The sequence below is a fragment of the Molossus molossus genome, unplaced genomic scaffold (genome assembly GCF_014108415.1).
Source record: "Molossus molossus isolate mMolMol1 unplaced genomic scaffold, mMolMol1.p scaffold_m16_p_1, whole genome shotgun sequence".
Classification (NCBI taxonomy): domain Eukaryota; kingdom Metazoa; phylum Chordata; class Mammalia; order Chiroptera; family Molossidae; genus Molossus; species Molossus molossus.
In genome coordinates, this window is record NW_023425344.1 from 143,866,525 (window position 1) to 143,886,165 (window position 19,641).

At 40.3% G+C, this 19,641-nt stretch overlaps 2 protein-coding genes across 4 annotated transcripts in view; both read right to left on the reverse strand.

The window, feature by feature from the left end:
- The window catches only part of SEC61A2 (SEC61 translocon subunit alpha 2), a 45,239-nt gene extending 44,981 nt beyond the window's left edge, over window positions 1-258 (reverse strand). For all 3 annotated transcript variants that reach the window (XR_004956406.1, XR_004956405.1, XM_036239976.1), the window contains exon 1: window positions 167-258. Coding sequence is in view for 1 of the 3 variants with exons in the window: in XM_036239976.1 (XP_036095869.1) it covers window positions 167-173 (7 nt within the window). In the remaining 2 variants the exon portion in view is untranslated. The remainder of the gene's footprint in view (window positions 1-166) is intronic.
- Window positions 259-13,409: 13,151 nt separating this feature from the next.
- Window positions 13,410-19,641, reverse strand: part of DHTKD1 (dehydrogenase E1 and transketolase domain containing 1) — a 62,754-nt gene continuing 56,522 nt past the window's right edge. Inside the window, exons 14-17 of the mRNA XM_036280816.1 lie at window positions 16,587-16,669; window positions 16,075-16,244; window positions 14,446-14,531; window positions 13,410-13,655 (exon numbers count right to left, since the gene is read on the reverse strand). Coding sequence (XP_036136709.1) covers window positions 13,554-13,655; window positions 14,446-14,531; window positions 16,075-16,244; window positions 16,587-16,669 — 441 coding nt within the window. The 3' untranslated portion in view covers window positions 13,410-13,553. The remainder of the gene's footprint in view (window positions 13,656-14,445; window positions 14,532-16,074; window positions 16,245-16,586; window positions 16,670-19,641) is intronic.

The window sequence follows — 19,641 nt, forward strand, 5'->3', positions numbered from 1 at the left end:
CCAAGGTTGGAGGAGGCCTCCCGCCCACGCTCTGCGCAGCAGCCCGCGGGCTCCGCGACCCCGAGCGGGCGCCAGCCCCACCGCCACAGGCCGGTGGGCCTGCGCCCTCGGTGAGAGCCCCCCTCCAGATGCCACCCGCGAGCCCGGCCACGCTGCCACTACTCACTGCCCATGACTTCGGCTGGGGCGGCCCACCGGGGCACCGCGGCTCGGCGTTATCTCGGCTCCGGTCTCAAAGGCTCGGGCCTCGGCGCCCGCTGCCGAAGCGATCTGGCCGGCTGCGCGCAGGCTCCGCCTCGGATCACGTGGCCCGCATGCCCGCTGGCGTAGCCCCGCCCCCTGACGGGCCGGGTCCTGGGAAGCGGGCCACCGCGGGTGTCCCTGTGCGCGTGCTCCAGCAGGGCTGGGATTTGGGGACCTCTGCGAGCCCAGGGCGGCTCGGGCCTTTCCTTTATGACACGTGTCCAAGCTCAGTGCCAAGCAATGGTGGTTTCCTCGACAGCCGCGTTGGCCCTAGGCCCCCGGGCGCCCAGTGCAGCAGGTCAAGACCCCGGCCAAAGGAGCACCGGCCTGGGGTTCTGTCCCCCGGAGGCCTGCCAGCGTGACCCAAATGGCCTTTTAAATTTGCTTCCATCTTCTTGGAACCTCTTGGAAGTTTTTTAAAATTTGTGACACTTTATAATTAATAGTTTATGAAATCCCACTCTCTACTATGTATGCTTCTTCAGAATGCAGAGATCAGGCTTTTGTCCCCTGGACTAGTCTTTTATCCCTTTTTCCACAGCATGGTTAAAAAAAAGAAAGTGTACAAGTTTCAGAACTCAGGCAACCTTCTCCATTTTAATCCCTTCTCTACTTAATGGCTCAGGGCAATTAGCCTTTCTGGGCTTCAGGTATAACTAAGGATAACAATTTCCTACAAATGTGAAATTAAGCAAAGATTGATACATAGAAGGCCTTCCTGTAGTTTCCCCTCAAATTTTAAACCCCTGCAGTGTAACTTCTCCAAACATCTGCTGAAACAAGTTATTTCAAAGGTCAGTAATGACCTATAATTGACCTGGGCCCAGGCAGGTCTTCCTAGGGCCACCAGCAGGAAAGATTTCACAATAGGAGGCCAGGTGTTTTTGAAAGAATGTTTATTAAAGCTGGAGATGGTGAAACAGAGGAAGAGCTTAAGGTAGCACAGCAACAGGAGAAAGTCAGGGGAAAGGGGGCCTTGGAGACAGGTTCAGGCAGTTAGCCCCTAGTTGTTGCCACCTACCACTGCTCTCCTGGTTGCAAGTCTCCTGGGGTCCCTTGGAGTTTAGGAGATGCATGCCTGTGGAGAACTTGGGGAAGGAAAAGGTGCCTGTGTGCTCCTGGGAGGAAGAGTGAGAGCTGGATCCTTTTGTCTTGAAGCTTTTAATCTTTCTTTAGCTACAGGAATCCTAGAGGAGGTGTCCGGGGAGGGTCTTAACAGAATATTTGTTTTTCATAAGTGTTCTTCAATATGTTGATTTATCAGATGTGTGTAAAGGGGCCACAGTTATTTTCTAGTTAGTTTTGTTTTTAAAGAATGTCATTGAAGAGGGACTGGGACTAAGGGTGGTCTGCCCTGGGACAGTCTGGAATGTGTAAACCATTTGCTCCTAAGTGTCCTTGGTTAGGGAAGATAAAACCTTGTGATTTATTAGCTGACTGTAAATTGCTCAAATTGTTTGGCCTTGTCTAATTATTTTGTCTCAGTTTCCCTTATTCCACTTATCAAGGAATTTCCCTAGCTTCTTACTGTCCTGCCTCATAATCACTAAATCCAGTGATCCGTTCTGATGCTTAGGTATATGTATAAGAAGGAAACAAAATACTTATGTGTGTGTGATTCTCTCTTTAAGCAATCTCTAGCCAGGCTACTCTGAGCCCTTTCTCTACTAGGCCTTACATTAGTCTATAAAGACTTGAACAAACACTAACATTTTCTAACAGCTCCATCCCTAGGATCACCCTGCCCACCCTTAAAATATCTTCCTGGGAAAGTTCCAGGTTGCCAAAGAATTTACCTTTTGTTCCAGGCAAGATAGGGTCTCTGTCTTCCAGCCTAGTCGGAGGGTAGGAGCCTAACTTCCATCAGTTTCACTTAAACTCAGATGTGTTTCATGGGGACCAAATCCTCCTTCCTGCTTTTTGTAATTTTCAACTTCCCCTACTCTGTGAACCCCCACTCACCTCCTCCCTGTTCCCTCATTCTCTTTTTAAACTGCCCAGTTGCCTCTACAAATCAAAGTTGAGTTGAGTTTATGCTGGACTGTTTTCCCTACTATAGTAGTATATTACTGATTAAAATCTCTCCTGACCACTTTAATTAGCGTTTGACTTTATCTTTGAACACACACACACACACACACACACACACACACACACACACGGCTGGCATGGGTCTCTGCTCCACTTAAGGTTATCTAGGACAGCTCCAAGGCTGAACACTTGGCTCATCACAAGTCTCTCTCACTTGCAAGTTTGCCATTTGGTGCTGGCTGTCAACTAAGACTTCAGGTGAAGTCCATAGGCCTTCTCCATGTGGACTGAGCTTCCTTATAACATGGCAGCTGGCTGCCAAGTCATGTCCTTGGAAGTGACACAGCATCACTTTCAGTGCGCTGTATTTATACAGGCAGGCATAGGCCAGCTGAATTTCAAGGGGGAAGGGAAGTATCTCCAATTCTAGATGGGAATGTGGCAAGGTTCTGGAAGAGCACATGGGACACAAAATACTACTCTGACCACTTTTGGAAAATAAAATCTGCCATAGTCGTCATCTCATAGCCTGTGACTTCATTCTTATCTCTTTCTACTTTGTATTAGTCATTTTCTTTTTAAAATCCTCACCCAAGGATATTTTTCCATTTACTTTCAGTGGGAGGGAGGGAGGAGAGAGGGGCAGAGAGAGAGAGAGAGAAAGAAACACTGATTCAAGATCACATTAATTGGTTGCCTCCCACATGATCAGACCAGAGCCGGGGTACGCAATCAAGATACGTGCCCTTGACTGGAATCGAACCTGTGACTCTTTGGTTCACGGGCCAAGGCTCTAACCACTGAGCCAAACCAGCCAGAGCAGTCATTTTCATACTTGTCTAATGTCCGCTAGCTACACCACAATAAAATTCTGGTTGGCAGGGAGGTTCTTAACTAATTTTTGTATCTTCCACAGTAACCTACAAATGGTTGATTTAAATATAGTTTTGACACGAAGTTCATGAATATAACATCCTGTCAATAAAAATGCACTAGATTGAAAATCTAATTGTCAGAAGGAAAAGAATAGCCTGCACCTCTCTTTACTGCCTATTTCTGGGACAGCTCCATATTTCAAGTAAAAGCCTGGGAATAAGCTTTGACACTCCAGATAGCTTTTATTAATAATCCTTCCAACATTCTTCAGTCTTTCTTCTATTACACACACTCATGACTTTTCTTGTATAACGACATATGCCACCTAATGTACATATATTAAAAATATCACCCTTCCTTGACCTCCCACACTGTTCTAGTATACCAAACAAAAATATTTCTCTAAGTCAAATGCTGTATCTTCCATAGATTCTTAATCCATTGAGTATAAGGGGAACCTATTTTATCTTTTACCCTTATGTGTTTCTATTGTCCAGAACAATGCCATATATGCAATAGGTGTCCAATAAACTATTTATTGAGGAAATATTTACTCTTATAGGGTCATTTCTTTCTTTTCTTCAGTTATGGATGGTTCTCCATTTGAGTCAAAGAAGACATTGGGAAACAGCACTAAAGTAATATACTTTTTTTCTTTATCTTTTTTGTTTTTATTACTCACTAGAGGATATTTTTCTGTTTCTTATTAGATAGAGTGGGAGGGAGGGAGACAGACAGAGACAGAGAGAACCATCGATGAGATAGAGACACACTGACTGGTTGCCTCCCGCACAACCTAAGGCTGGGGATGGACCGCAACCAAGGTGCATGCCCTTGACTGGAATTGACCCGTGACTCATTTGTCCCCAGGCTGATGCTCTAACTGCTGAGCCAAACTAACCAAGGCTACAGTAATATACTTTTTTTTTTATCCTCACTTGAGGACATTTTTTGCATTTATCTCAGATACAGCAGGAGGGAGGGAGGGGGAAAGAGAGAAAGAGAAACATCGATGTGAGAGAGACACATGGAGTGGTTGCCACCCACACAACCCCAACCGAGGCTGGGGACAAACTGCAACCGAGGTATGTGCCCTTAGTGGGAACCAAACCCCAGACTCTCTGGCCTGCGGGCCGACGTTCTAACCACTGAGAAAAATTGGCCAAGGCTACAGTAATATACTTTTTTTTCTTTTTATTGATTTTAGAGCAAGAGGAAGGAAGAGGGAGAGAGAGATGGAAACATCTCTGAGAGAGAACATCAACTGGCTGCCTATTGCATGCCTCCCACTGGGGATTGGGCCCACAACCTGGGCATGTGTCCCGACCGGGAATCAAACCAGTGACCTCTTAGTGTTTGGGTCAATGCTCAACCACTGAGCCACACCGGCCAGACTACAGTAATATACTTTTATTAAAAGTTTTAAAAATGGGAGATTCCAAAATGGCAGAGGAGTGAATGGAAGCTACATAGACCATCTCCCAGGACCAAACTGGAATTACAACTAAAATAAAGACAAATTGTTGGGAAAAAATAACAGAAAGTTGCTGGAGAAGACCCATATAACCACAGTCACAAAGAGGACACAAAATTGAGCCTGGTAGGAACTGCAGAGACTAGAGAGGCGAGAGGGCAGGATGGGAGCCCACGGACAGCAGCTGTGTTAGCTGTGAGCAGCTACCTCAGGGTTAAAATTTCAAGCTGGCTCCACAGTGCAGAGAGCCAGGAAAGAGCACTAAATTAGCTATAGCCACTCACCTTGGGCTCCGGCAGAGGAAGGGCAGGCTGGACTGGAACTGTGTGGAGAGACTCGGGAGCTGGGGGAGCTGGGGGAGCTGGGGCAGCAGGGGGAGTTTTTTGCTGAATCACTCCCTCATGGGACAGTAGCTATCTTGCTTGAAGGCCCCTTCCCAGAGCCCCTGAGAGAAGCAACAGCCCCTTGCTCAGGAATTTAACACCACCCAGCCAGGCCAAAAAAGGCAAATTGAGGTTCATTAGCAGTGAGCAAACACCTGCCCAACCCTCCAGAAATCTTCTTACTCTGAACATCTGAGGGATTTTTTTCATTCAGCTGAGGGCTAAACACAAGGCTCATCAAATAACTGAGAATAATAGCCTCCAGACACAAAGCTAGAAGATAAATGAACTTTTCCTGGGCTTGCAAATCTACCCAGGAAAGTAAGACTTGACAGTGGTGTTTAAAGTGGGTTCAGCCACACTCATCCAAATCCAGTAAAGGGAGCCACAAACAGCAGAACACCAATACCCACAGGGAAATTTGGCAGGCTCCAACACCCATTGAGACAGTCAAAAAGATGAAACAAAGAAACAAATCCCAAATGAAAGAACAAGAATATTGGACAGATGATGAAATAAATGAAAGGGAATTGAGCAAGATGTCAGAGGGCGAGTTCAGAGTAATAATCATGAGGAAGCACAACAACATAAGTAAAGATATACTGTAGAAGCATTAAAAACCAATCAATTAGAAATGAAGAATGACATAGCAAAAATAAAGAACACATTGGAAGGAACAACCATCAGAGTAGAGGAGGCTGAGGATCGGATCAGTGAATTAGAAGACAGGGTAGAAAAAACTTCCCAGAGAATCAAAAAGAAAAGCCAATTAAAAAACAGAAAGACAGCCTAAGAGAACTCTGGGACAATATGAAACAATACAACATCCGCATAATAGGAGTTTCAGAAGAAGAAAAAAATGAGCAAGGGTTAGAGAATATATTTGAAGAAATAGTAACAGAAAACTTCCCTAACATGGTGAAGAAAAAAGGCATACAAGTACAGGAAGCACAGAGAGCCCCAAGTAAGAAGAACCCAAATGGGCACACACCAAGACACATAATTAAAATGCCCAAAATTAAAGGCAAAGAGAGAATACTAAAGGCAAGAAGAGATAAGCAATTGGTTACCTACAAAAGAACCCCCATAAGGTTATCAACTTATCAACTGACTTCTCAAAAGAAACACTACCAGCCAGAAGGGAATGGCATGAAGTAATCAAGGTAATGAAAAACAAGGATCTGAATCCAAGACTACTCTATCTAGCAAGACTGTCATTCAAAATAGAAGATGAAATAAAGAGCTTCCCAGACAAAAAAAGGCTGATGGGAAATATTAGCACCAAACCAGCACTGCAAGAAATATTAAAAGGACTGCTGTAATTAGTAGAAGAAATAGGATGAAAAATATAGCCACAATAAACCAAAATGGCAATAAATAAGCACATATCAATAATAAACTTAAATGTAAATAGATTAAACACACCCATCAAAAGACACAGAGTAGCCCTGGCCAGTTTGGCTCAGCGGTTAGAGCTTTGGCCCACAGACCAGAGTTCCGGTTTCAGTTCTGGTTAAGGGCACATACCTCGGTTCGTACCCGGCCCCAGTGGGGGTCGTGCAGGTGGCAACCAGTTGATGTCTCTCTCTCACATCGATGTTTCTCTCTCTCTTCCTCCCTCTCTCCTTCCAACTCTATCTGAAGGTAAATGCAAAAATGTCCTTGGGTGAAGATACCAAAAAAATAAAAAATGAAAATAAATTAACAAAAGAAAGCATGACTCATATATATTTTGTTTACAAGAGACCCACCTCACAACAAAAGACTCACATGGTTGAAAGTGAACAGATGGGAAAAAAAATCTTCCAAGCAAATGGAAAGGAAAAAAGAGCTGGGCTAGCAATACCCAAATCCTATGAAACAGACATCAAAATGAAGGCCATAACTAGAAACAAAGAAGGCCACTACATAATATTGAAAGGATCTATCCAACAGGAAGATAGAACCTTGGTAAACATACATGCACCCAACATAGGAGCACCAAAATATATTTTAAAATTTCTGAAGGACTTCAAAAAAAAAATTGACAGCAATACAATCATAGCAGGGGACTTCAACACACCACTGACATCACTGGATAGATTCTCTAGACAAGAGATTAACAAGAATAAAGAGACTCTAAATGATGCAATAGATCAAATGGACTGAATAGATATCTACAGAGAATTACACTGGAAAATTGCATAATTCACATTCTTCTCAAGTGCATATGGGACATTCTCAAAAATAGACCACATGTTAGAACACAAACTAAGTCTCTACAAGTTCAAGAAGATTGAAATCATATCAAGCACCTTCTCAGGTCACAATGGCTTGACACTAGAAATCAATTACAGCAAAAACATTTAAACCAAGGAGGCTAAATAGCATATTATAAAACAACTAATGGGTTACCAAGGAGATCAAGGAAGAAATTTAAAATGTTCCTGAAACCAATGAAAATGAACACACAACAACACAAAATCTATGGGACACAGCTAAAGCAATCCTGAGAAGAAACTTCATAGCACTACAGGCCTACCACAGGAAACAAGAAAAATTTCTAATAGACTATCTAACCTCACAACTTAAAGAACTAGAAAGCAAACAAAAAGAAAAATCCAGAGCAAGTAGAAGGAAAGAAATAGTAAAGGTCAGAGGAGAAATAAACAACATAGAGACCAAAAAAACAATTCAAAAGATCAATGAAACAAAGAGCTGGTTCTTTGAAAAGGTAAACAAGATTGATGGACACTTAGCTAGACTCACCAAGAAACAAAGAAAGAGGACCCAAATAAACAAAATCAGAAACAAAAAAGAAGTAACAACTGACATCACAGAAATACAAAGGATCATTAACAAATGCTATGAACAATTATAAGCCAACAAATTGGACAATCTAGGCAAAAAGAACAAATTTCTAGAAAAACATAGTCTCCCAAAACTGAACTGGGAAGAGATAGAAAACTTGAACAGACTAATAACAACTAAGGAAATTGAAGATGTAATCAAGACTCTCCCAGCAAACAAAAGCCCAGGCCCAGACGGCTTCATGGGAGAGTTTTACCAAACATTCAAAGAAGAACTAACACTCATTCTCCTCAAATTATTCCAAAAAACTTCAAGAAGAAGGAAGACTTCAAACTCGTTTTATGAGGCCAGCATAATTCTAATTCCAAAACCAGAAAAAGACACTACAAAGAAAGAAAACTACAGGCCAATATCCCTGATGAACATAAATGACAAAATCCTTAACAAAATATTAGCAAATCGGATCCAGCAATACATTCAAAAAATTACTCACCATGATCAAGTGGGATTCATTCCAGGGATGCAAGGCTGGTACAATATTCGCAAATCAATAAATGTGATACACCACATAAACAAAATGAAAGATAAAAACCATATGATCATATCAATAGAGGCTGAAAAAGCATTCAACAAAATCCAGCACCCATTTCTGATAAAAATGCTCAGCAATGTGGGAATAGAGGGATCATATCTCAACATAATAAAGGCCATATATGAAAAACCTACAGCCAACATCATACTCAATGGGCAAAAACTAAAAGTATTTCCCTTAAAAACAGGAACAAGACAGATATGCCCACTTTCGCCACTCTCATTTAATATAGTACTGGAAGTCTTAGCCACAGCAATCAGACATGAAGAAAAGAGATCCAAAGTGGAAAGGAGGGCGTGAAACTGTCATTATTTGCAGATGACATGATATTGTACATAAAAAACCCTAAAGACTCCATCAAAAATCTACTAGATTTAATAAATGAATTTGGCATGGTGGGAAGAAACAAAATTAACACCAAGAAATTGACAACATTCTTATACACCAATAATGAACTCGCAGAAAAGAGAAACTAAAAAAAATCCCATTTACCATTGTGGCAAAAAAATTAAGATGCCTAGGAATAAACTTAACCAAAGAAATAAAGGACCTATTCGCAGAAAACAACAGGTCATTGAAAAAAGAAATAGAGGAAGATATAAAAAAGTGGAAGCATATACCATTTCATGGATTGGAAGAATTAACATCATTAAAATGTCCATACTACCCAAAGCAATCTATAGATTCAATGCAATCCCCCTTCAAAATACCAATGACATATTTCAAAGAACTAGAACAAATACTCCAAAAGTTTATATGGAACCAAAAATACCTTGAATAGCCACAGCAATCTTGAAAATGAAGAACAAAGTAGGAGGGATCACAATACCGGATATTAGGTTATATACTACAAAGCCACTGTAATTAAAACAGCCTGGTACTGGCACAAGAACAGTCATACAGATCAATGGAACAGAACAGAGAACCCACAAATGGACCCAAGACAATATGCTCAATTAATACTTGACAAAGGTGGCAAGAGCATACAGTGGAATCAAAACAGCCTCTTCAATAAATGGTGTTGGTAAAATTGGACAGCTACATGCAAAAAAAAAAAAAAAAAAAAAAAATGAAGCTAGATCACCAACTTACACCATACACAAGAATAAGCTCAAAATGGATAAATGGCCTACATGTGACTTGTGAATTTATAAAAATTCTAGAAGAAAATATAGGCAACAAAATTTCAGACATCACACAAAGCAGAATTTTCATGGTTGCAATGCCTAAGGCAAGGGAAACAAAGAAAAAAATGAACACATGGGACTAAAAAGCTTCTGCACAGCAAAAGAAACAAGCATCAATGTGGAAAGGGAACCCACTATATGGGAGAGCACAATTGCCAAAGATACATCAGATAAAGGGTTAATTTCCAAAATATATAGAGTACACATACAACTCAACAAAAGGAAGACAAAGAACCTAATTAAAAAACAGGCAGAGGACCTAAAGAGACACCTCTCCAAACAGGACATACAAATGGCCAAGAGACATATGGGAAAATGCTCAGCATCACTAATCATCAGAGAGATGCAAATTAAAATGACTAGGAAGTATCACCTCATACCTGCCAGAATGGCTGCCATCAACAAATCATCAAACAACAAGTGTTGGCGAGGGTGTGGAGAAAAGAGGACTCTAGTACACTGCTGGTGGGAATGCAGACTGGTGCAGCCACTATGGAAAACAATATGGTGTTACCTCAAAAAATTAAAAATTGAACTTCCATTTGACCCAGTGATCCCACTTCTAGGAATATACCCTAAGAAGCCTGAAACACCAATCAGAAAGAATATATGTACTCCCATTTTTATAGCAGCACTAGGGTGGGGAGGGGGTTGGGAGGAGGGTGTCTACGGGGGGAAAAGGAGAAAGATCTGTAACAAAATAAATTAATAAAAAGTAAATACATAAATAAATAAAACAAAAAATAAAAGTTTAAACAATTTAACTGATTTGCAATTGGCAGTGGATGAAGAACAGTCTGCTTTAGATTGTGTTTCTTCAGATTTCAATACAAACATGACAATGAATTACTACTTCCATAGAGTAATTTAGGAGTTGCTTGTGTGTGATAAATATTGAGCATTTAAACATTTTTCTGCAAATTTCTCAAAAATATAATAGTTTTAGCATGAACCCTATGAGAAGCTGAAGATGAAAACCAAATATCCTGGTACATCCAAGCGAAATGTAGGTAAAGCTTGTCGAACCTCAAGACCTAAATGTCTTCATTCTTAAATCTGTGACTTCCTATGTTATCCCTAATTTCTATAAATCACATTTCCTCAATTTTGTGAAAGGGATACTGTTTCTATTGTCAGTCAAGAAATTTTAAAAATAATAAAACTTTAAAAGTAATACAATAGGCCTAAAAAAGGCTATGCTTTACAATATAGTATGCTTCCTTATAATACATGTATGGAAAATTGAGCCAAATAGTTCTTGTAAAGAATAAAATTTTATTTTACAAAAAATAGTGTGTCATTAAAATTTTTTTTTCTTGCCCTGGCAGGTTTGGCCCAGCAGTTAGAGCATTGGCCTGCGGACTAGGGAGTCCCGGGTTCCGTTCCCACTAGGGGCACGTACCAAAAAAAAAAAATGGTTTTTTTCTTTAATTTTTTTTTTAGACAGGAAGGAAAGGGAGAGATAGAAACATTGATGAGAGAGAACATTGATTGGCTGCCTCCTGCATGACCCCCACTGGGCATTGGGCCCACAACTTGGACATGTGCCCTGATTGGGAATCAAACCGGTGACCGCTTGGTGCATGGGTCAATGCTCAATCACTGAGCCACACTGGCCAGGTATAATGTGTCATTTTAAGCAAAATTTAAAAGTTTTCATGGTGGTTAACATTTCCATTCACTGAATACCTAATTTCAGCTCCAGTCTTTATTGAATATGAAATTTAGTACAGATAGGTATAAATGGGATACAAATTATCAAATTTTTTAAAGCAATAAAGTAAAATATTTTTATTTGACTGTACTTTATATTTTTAATTCCATATTTTATCACGGGTGTTTTTTATTTGGAATTTTTCTTTTTCTTTTTTAAAATTTTTTCCCTTTATTAATTTGAGAGAGAGAGGAAGTGAGAGGGAAAGATAGAAACATCAATGAAAGAGAACATCGATTGGCCACCTCTTGCATGTCCCCTACTGGGGACCAGGCCCACAACCTGGGCATGTGTCCTGACCGGGAATTGAACCAGCCAGCTCTTGGTGCATGGGTTGATGCTCAACCACTGAGCCACACCAGCCGGACATTGATTTGGAATTTTTCAAATGGTCTCTTCCTGCAAGGGAATTCAAAATGCTGACCTGTGTTGCTATAGTGATTGAAAGACGGACAAGGTATGGCTCAAGCTGGAGAACATGAAACAAGAAACCATAAACAGACTTGTCAGGTATAAAGATAAAAATTTGGAGAGATCTACACTAAACTAAAAAAAAAAAAATCTAGTTTTCTCTCTCATTTTGGGTTTATACTTTTAAATCTTCTTAACTCAATAAACCAAGAGATCTGAAAATGACACTGTATTTTTTTTTTTTTTTTTTTTACTACTTTGATATACAACATTGATAACCGTTCTCATTAAATAGACATTTGTGCCCTGGGTGGTTTGCTCAGCAGTTAGAGCACGACCCTCAGATCAGAGAGTCCCAATTTGGGTTACTGCTAAGGGCACATACCTCGGTTGCAGTTTGTCCCCGGCCCTGGTTGGGGTCGTGTGGGTGGCAACCACTTGATGTGTCTCTCTCACATCGATGTTTCTCTCTCTCTCTCTTTCTCCCTCTCCCCCTCCTGCTCTATCTGAAGATAAATGCAAAAATGTCCTCAGGTGAGGATAAAAAATAAATAAATAAATAAATAAATAAACAAACAAACCTTTGTAATTTTAGTGATTAACATGAGTGGCATCAAGTTACATAACTTATAAGACTTGACAGAAAGGAAGCATAAGGTGTATAGGGATAAAAGGGATCTGAATACTCCAGAAATGTTAATTCAGTGCATTAATGTACACATTTAAGATGTGAACCATGAATATACTGCTCTGACCAGAACAACTTATACATTAATTCTGAAAATGTTACCAGTTGCCAGTAAAAGTGAAGAGGGCATTCCAGTGTCCTAGTACTTTACCCATCATTTCTAAGAAAAACAACATCACAGCACAAGAATGGTCAATGGTATGGCCTCTGTAGCACCAAGCCATGCAAAGCTGCACAGTTTGCTGCTGTTAAGTTAGGTTTCCAGTACAATTTAACTTCTGAATAAGGGAGTAGGTTGGTGATCCCTAGAAATCCCCAAGTTCCTGGCATTGGGAAGTTCCTGCTGTCAAAGTTAAAGTACACCTTAACTGCCACAAATAAACACCACACCGCAGCAGTGACTTTTAGAGGCAAGACTGACTAACCAGAGGCTGAAATCCCCTTATCAGACACCCAAAGTCAACTAAAAATATGAAAATATCACTGAAAAAGCAATTTAGGAAAGATACTATGGCAAGGCAGACCACACATCAATTTCATTGCAACTAAAACTCCTTAACTTAATAACACAATGAGAAAAGATCACACCCAGAGATTTGCATTTAATATATTTAAAGACAATGGGTAAAACAACAATCTTGAAAAACATAAATCAGGAATAATATCAATTGCTACAGTGTTCGGTGAAATGTTTTTCACAGTGGCTAGAAGACAACACCAAAAATGACATAAACGAAAATATTGGACTTTGAATAAAGAAGGGGAAAATGAATATAAATGACATGCATTAAATAAATTGAGAGGTAATTTTGAGTTAATCTATATGTAGCTATAAAGTCAGGCTAAAGAACTTTCCTAAGCATATACAGTTAATGAGAAACAGTAGAGTCTGAAAAATCTGGATTATGACCTAGCTCTATAAGTCACTAAGATCTAAACAAATTTAACATGATTGTATTTTTAAGAATATAGAGTACTTGTCAGATTTATGTCTTGATTCCCTTGGCTATTCCACATATTCCAGATTAAACTGCCCTCATGAGACCCACCATCTTAGAGGCATTTCATGTTACCTAATAGAAAAAGAAGAGAGTAGAGGAAGCAGGCCTTTTTCTTTTATGGCGGTTTTCTTAACAGGAAGTTGTATTTCTTTAAAATACACCATTAAGCAAAAGTCTTGGAGAGGATATCTTCATGCTGCTTCAGGTGAATGGTACCAATTCCTACAGCAGGTACTGGCAAAGGGGGTCGGCTCACAAGGCGGAGCTGTCATTGGAGCAGAAAAGAAAGAAAGTGACATTGTGACCCAATCAGAGCTCTGCTTAGTTCACCCAAGGAGGTGCCTGTATTTCTCTTAGCTTGTTTAACACAAATCACCTTTTTGGAAAAATAATGACTTCCATGGAATAGATTGTCTCAACTAAAAACCAACTAAATCCCAGGCATAATAAGGTAATATAAATTCTCGAATTTATTCTATTTTTCAATAACTGTTAGTTGGTTTTAGCCATCGAGTGCCTAAATAGAGCTATTTATATGTGAAAATTATTTGGGCATAGCCAATTAGTATCAAATGAGGGAGCAGAGTTCTAACCAAAGCAGATTAGGAAGATAAAACAGAAGCACAATTGCTTTTCTCGTTGTTTTTCCCTTCCTACAGCATAATCAAGAAGAATTTGGCCTTTGAGGGATCCCAGCTGTGTAGATGGGCCTGGAACAAGCATCATTGGGTGTCTTTACTCTCGTATTGTAAAATAAGCCTGCTTGTCACTCAGCTCCCCCATGGCTTGGATGTTGACCTTTAGGACAAGAATGCTGAGTAGGCTAGTGAGACAGTACTCCACAGGTAAGGACTTTTTATTTTTATACAATACTAGTTGGTACACATAGCTTGCTAAGTACTCAGCATTTTATTTAGAAAGAATAGCCTAAACTAGACTTTATTATTTTAGTTTGTCTTTAAAAGAATTGCATTGATAATAGGGAATAAAACCATTTGCTGACACTCTAGGAAAAACAAGATACAAAAACACCGTAAGAAAGGCAGAGATAGTACCTTGCAGGCCAGTTGCTTTTCGAACCTTGGCGAAACAAAACCCCACGGACCCATGTTCTGAGGTTCCTCCTGACTCCAAATAAAATCTATAAGAGAAGAAAATCCATCTCAGTACCTCAAGTAAACATATAAAACATAAACATACACAGACACACACCCACATACTATATACATATATATGTATACACACACACATTTTCCCAAAATGGCATAGTTCTTCTTGTCTTCTGTATGTGTGTGTGTGTGTGTGACAAATGCATAGTAATGTATCCTTCAGCACAAACATGATACAGGACAATTCTATCAACCCCCCCAAATTCCCTTATCTTGTCCCTTTGTACTCAACTCCTTCTCCTACCCCCAACTTCTAGCAACCACTGATCTTTTCTCTACTCCAATAGTTTTGCCTGTTCCAGAATATCAGATAAATAGAATCATATAGTATGTAGGCTTTTGGATCTGGTTTCCTTAAATTAGCAAAATCCATTTTTTATTTTGCCCACAACAATAGTTCACTCTTTTATTGTTGAGTAGTATGACCTTGAATATGGATGTACCACAGACTGTTTATTCACTCAGGGGTGGAAGGATATTTTGGTTGTTTCTAGTTTGAGGCAATTATGAATAAAGCTGTTATAAACATTCACATGCAGATCTTTCTGGGGACATGTTTTCCATTCTCTTGGGTAAACACCTAGGAGTGGGACAGTGGGGTGGTATGGTAACTCTATGTGTAACTGCATAAGAAACTGACAAACTGTGTTCCAGGTTGGTGGTACCAGTTTGCATTTCCACCAGCAGTGAATGAGGATTATAGGTGCTCCACATCCTCATCATCACTTGATATTATTGATTTGTTGTTTCGTTCTCATTTTAGCCATTTGAATGGGTATGCAGTCATATCTCATTTTGACTTAATTTGCATTTCCATTATCACTAATTATCCTAAGCATCTTTTCATATAGTTTGCATCTGGTTCTTTGGTAAAGTGCCTGTTTAGTTCTTTTAAAATTTGATTATATATTTTCTTACTGTTGAGTTTTAAGAGCTCTTTAAGTACTCTCGATAGTCCTTTGTCAGATATCTGTCTGCAAATATTCTCTCCCAGTTTGTGATTTGTCTTTTTATTTTCTTTGCATTGCCCTTCACCGTGCAAAGGTTTTTCATTTTGATGAAGTCCAATTTATTCTTTTATGGAACATGCTTTTGGTGTTATATCTAAGAACTTTTTTCCTAACCCAAGGTCACAAAGATTTTCTTCTGGAAGTTTTGTAGTTTCATATGTAGGTCTATAATCAATTTTTATTTAATTTCTGTAAGGTGCATAAAGACATCCAATTATTCCAGCTCCATTTGTTGAAAGGCTTGTCTTTTCCAATTATAGTTGATTTATCATAAATGATAGTGATTCCCTCCAAACTCTCAAGAAATTAGATGTCTTAGATGAGAGAAGGGGAGACTAAGAGAAACACCAAAAAAAAAACCATGAAGACACTGGCTCTGGAAGAATTCTTTTCATATTTCCAGATTACACAAGATCCAATTTTCTAATAACTCTGCCCATAACCTCTTTTCATATGCAATAGTTCCAACAGGTTTCAGAAATCTGAAAATCAAAGAGCCCTTTACCTTTAACATGTTTGTATTTGCTCATTTCCTGTTGTAATGAGTCCAGTGGGAAAGGGCAGAGTTCCTCTATTCGGATAATAGCAAACTCACGCTTCTTGGCCTCCAAAGATTCTCTTTGCTTCAGCAGAGCATAGAAGTGTTTGCCACAGCAGAACACTAGACTCTTAACACTGTTAGATAGAAAAGGGACAGGAGGGTGGGGAGAAATATCTTAAAGTAAGAATTGTATCAGAGGAAAAGGGAGGCCACGTAAATCTAAATGCTTTACTAATAAAGTGGTGGGGCTCTGTAGTTGGGTTCAGTAATATGTAACACCTGGCAAGCCTTCTTTAGCAACATATGCCTCCAAAGTTCACTCTTCCATGCACATCCTAACTCCTACCCAACTCACTTAAAGGACTTAGATAAGAAGGGAGGACATTTGGGTCACTTTGGTTTCCTTAACATATGCTAGTTTTCCCACCAATTAACATGCTACTGCTGAGTATGAACAGAAATATACATCAAATTACTTTTTTGGATCCACAGATGAATCACCAATAACCGGTTTGAATGTTGTTCCTGGTGCCATTTCTTGGAGACTTGACACAGCTGCCTAGGAAGAGGGGAAAAGCCACAAATCTATCAAATGGTGGAAAGCACCTGAAGATACTTTTACTTATTAGGGATCTTTACCAAGAAACAGTATCAAAATTCTCATCTAGGACTATAAGTAAACATATGTATTAATAAATACAATAGCTTTCCAAAAAAAAAAAAATTCAGTTCTGAATACTTCAGAATAAATTATTTTCCTGAAGTTAAGTAAGATTGTCTTTTGTCTGGTGCCACAATAAAATTTTAAGAATCAATACTTCAGTTTGATCATACAACTTTATTGTTAATAAAAAGTATTCTTTCATTTTTTGGAATTAGAAACATTTTATAGAATGTTTATTGTGAACTAAAACAGCTAAGCTAGGGCAACTATTTCTCTCCAAGTTTTTTATTATAATTTATAAGTGAATATATCTGTGATGAAAAGAAATTTCAACTTCCTGTCAAGATAGTAGCGTAAGTAAGCGCGGTATTACCTCCTCCCACAACCACATCAAAATTACAACTAAACTACAGAACAACCACCATTCAGAACCACCAGAAATCGAGCTGAATGGAAGTCCTACAACTACAAAATTAAAGAAGAAGCCACATCAAGACTGGTAGGAGGAGCAGAGGTGCGGACAGGCTGGTCCCACACCCACGTGTGTTGGATAAAAATCTGGAGGATACCTTGGCTGAGGGGTCCCACACTAAGCACGTAGGTCAGGGTTCCAGTGCCAGGAAAAGGAATCCCCATAACTTCTGGCTGTAAAAACCAGCAGGAACTGAGGCTGAGGGAGGCTGAGGCTGCTGGTGCCCCAGGCAGCTCCTCTTGGTCCCTCTAAGCTTGGAGGGGAGGCAACTTGAAAGGCACCAGAGAAATACAGGGAAGAACTGAGCTGTTTGGCCTCAAGACGAAGGCTAGGGAAGCAGCTTTCTCTCAGAGAGTCTGCTGGCCGAGATCTCTGTTCCTTTGGTGACCCCTTCCTGGGACTGCAGAGGGCCGCCATATCTGGGACTCCAGCAACCTGGATCACAGTGTTTGCCCCGCCCTGGTGATTCCCTGAGGCCCCACCCCACCCAACTTTTGGGCCCACCCAAACTGTTTCCAAAGGCTTTACCATAGGATTGGCCTGTCTTGGACCCTGCTTCAGATTTTCCTAAAATCTCTCAAAGAAGCAGCATCTGGTCTCAGTGAGTCCCATACCTCTTGTTAAGTGGACCCAGGCCTGGCACTAGAAGCAGCCAGCCTTGGTTCACAACTTGGCTTTTCCTAGGCACCTCCAAGCCCAGCACAAGAAGCAGCCATCTGCAGATCACTTTGTAGCTTAGGCCAGGTGGCCCTGGGTAGAACACAGGCAGTGGCTGACCTTGCCCCAGAGCCAGCACACCCAGTGGACAGCTTCAGACCACATTAAGGCACCACCACCCAACCACCTCTACAAGTGACACACTCAATGAGTGGACTCAGTGGGTACAGGAGCCCAGATGAAGTAAATCTTGCTCAATATGGTGGGCTCTACACAGCTGATCCTCCAAGGTAGTCAGAAGCCAGTGGTCAGTGGACAGAGTCAGTCCTTGCAGCTAATCAGCCTGAGTAGATCTCTCCCATTGACATGCAAGACTCACTTACAACAGAAGGGTGTACAGTACACACTATGGGTGCACCTCAAGGGCCCAGCTGGGGTGATCAGAGAGGCTATGCCTCTGGATCCTAAAGGACACCTACTACAACAGGCCACCCTATGAAGCCTAAGAGACATAGCAACTCTACCTAATACATAGAAACAAACACAGGGAAGCAGCGAAAATGAGGAGACAAAAAAATATGTCCCAAATGAAAGAAAAGAAAAAAAACTCCAGGAAAATAACTAAACAAAATGGAGATAAGCAATCAATCAGATGCAGAGTTCAAAACACTGGTTATAAGGATACTCAAGGAACATAGTGAGACATTCAAGGCACTTAGTGAGACCTTCAAAGAACTTAAGGAGAACTCCAAGGAACTTAGTGAGAACATCAACAACGTAAAAAAGAACAAGTCAGAAATGAAGGATGCACTAACTGAAATGAAGAATAATTTACAGGGAATCAATGATAAAGTAGGTAAAGCCAAGAAGCAAACCATTGATTTGGAATATAAGGAAGCAAAAAGAAAAAAAGAAGCCAAGAAAATGAGGATAGTGTAAGGAGCCTGTGGGACAACTTCAAGCATGCCAACATTCACATCATAGGGGAGCCATAAGGAGAATAGAGAAAACAAGAAATTGAAAACCTATTTGAAACAATAATGACAGAAAATTTCCCTAACTTGGTGAAGGAAACAGACATACAAGTCCAGGAAGCACAGAGTCCTAAACAAGATGAACCCAAAGAAGTCCACAACAAGACACATCATCATCAAAATGCCAAAGGTTAAAGACAAAGAAAGAATCTTAAAAGCAGCAAGAGAAAAGCAGTTTGTTACCTACAAAGGAGCTCCCATAAGACTGTCAGCTGCTTTATTAAAAGAAACTTTGCAGGCCAGAAAGGAGTGGCAAGAGATATTCAAGGTGATGAAAAGCAATGACCTACAACCAAGATTACTCTATCCTGCTGTAAAGGACAAACACATGACCTTGCCCCCTGGATTTTAAGGGAATGGCAAGAACTATCTGCTAATAAATAACCACTGCATTGTATAGATAACCATTGCTTTGTGTACACAGAAACTGATTGTTCCCTCAGGCATAACAGCTAACTGCAAATATCTGTTTCTATACGTGCTTCCTTGCTCGCATACCCTTAATCCAAATTCCTTAACAGGGGCTAAGACAGCTATATAAGCAACCCTCCCCCTGAGCTCGGGGCTGCTCTCTCCTCTAAGTAGGATGGGACAGTCCCCGCGCGGCTAATAAAGCTCTCTTAATTTGAACCCAGTTCGGAGTCTGAGTCTGGTCTGTCTCATTGGTCTACAACATTTGGAGGCCCCAGCGAGATAGACAAACG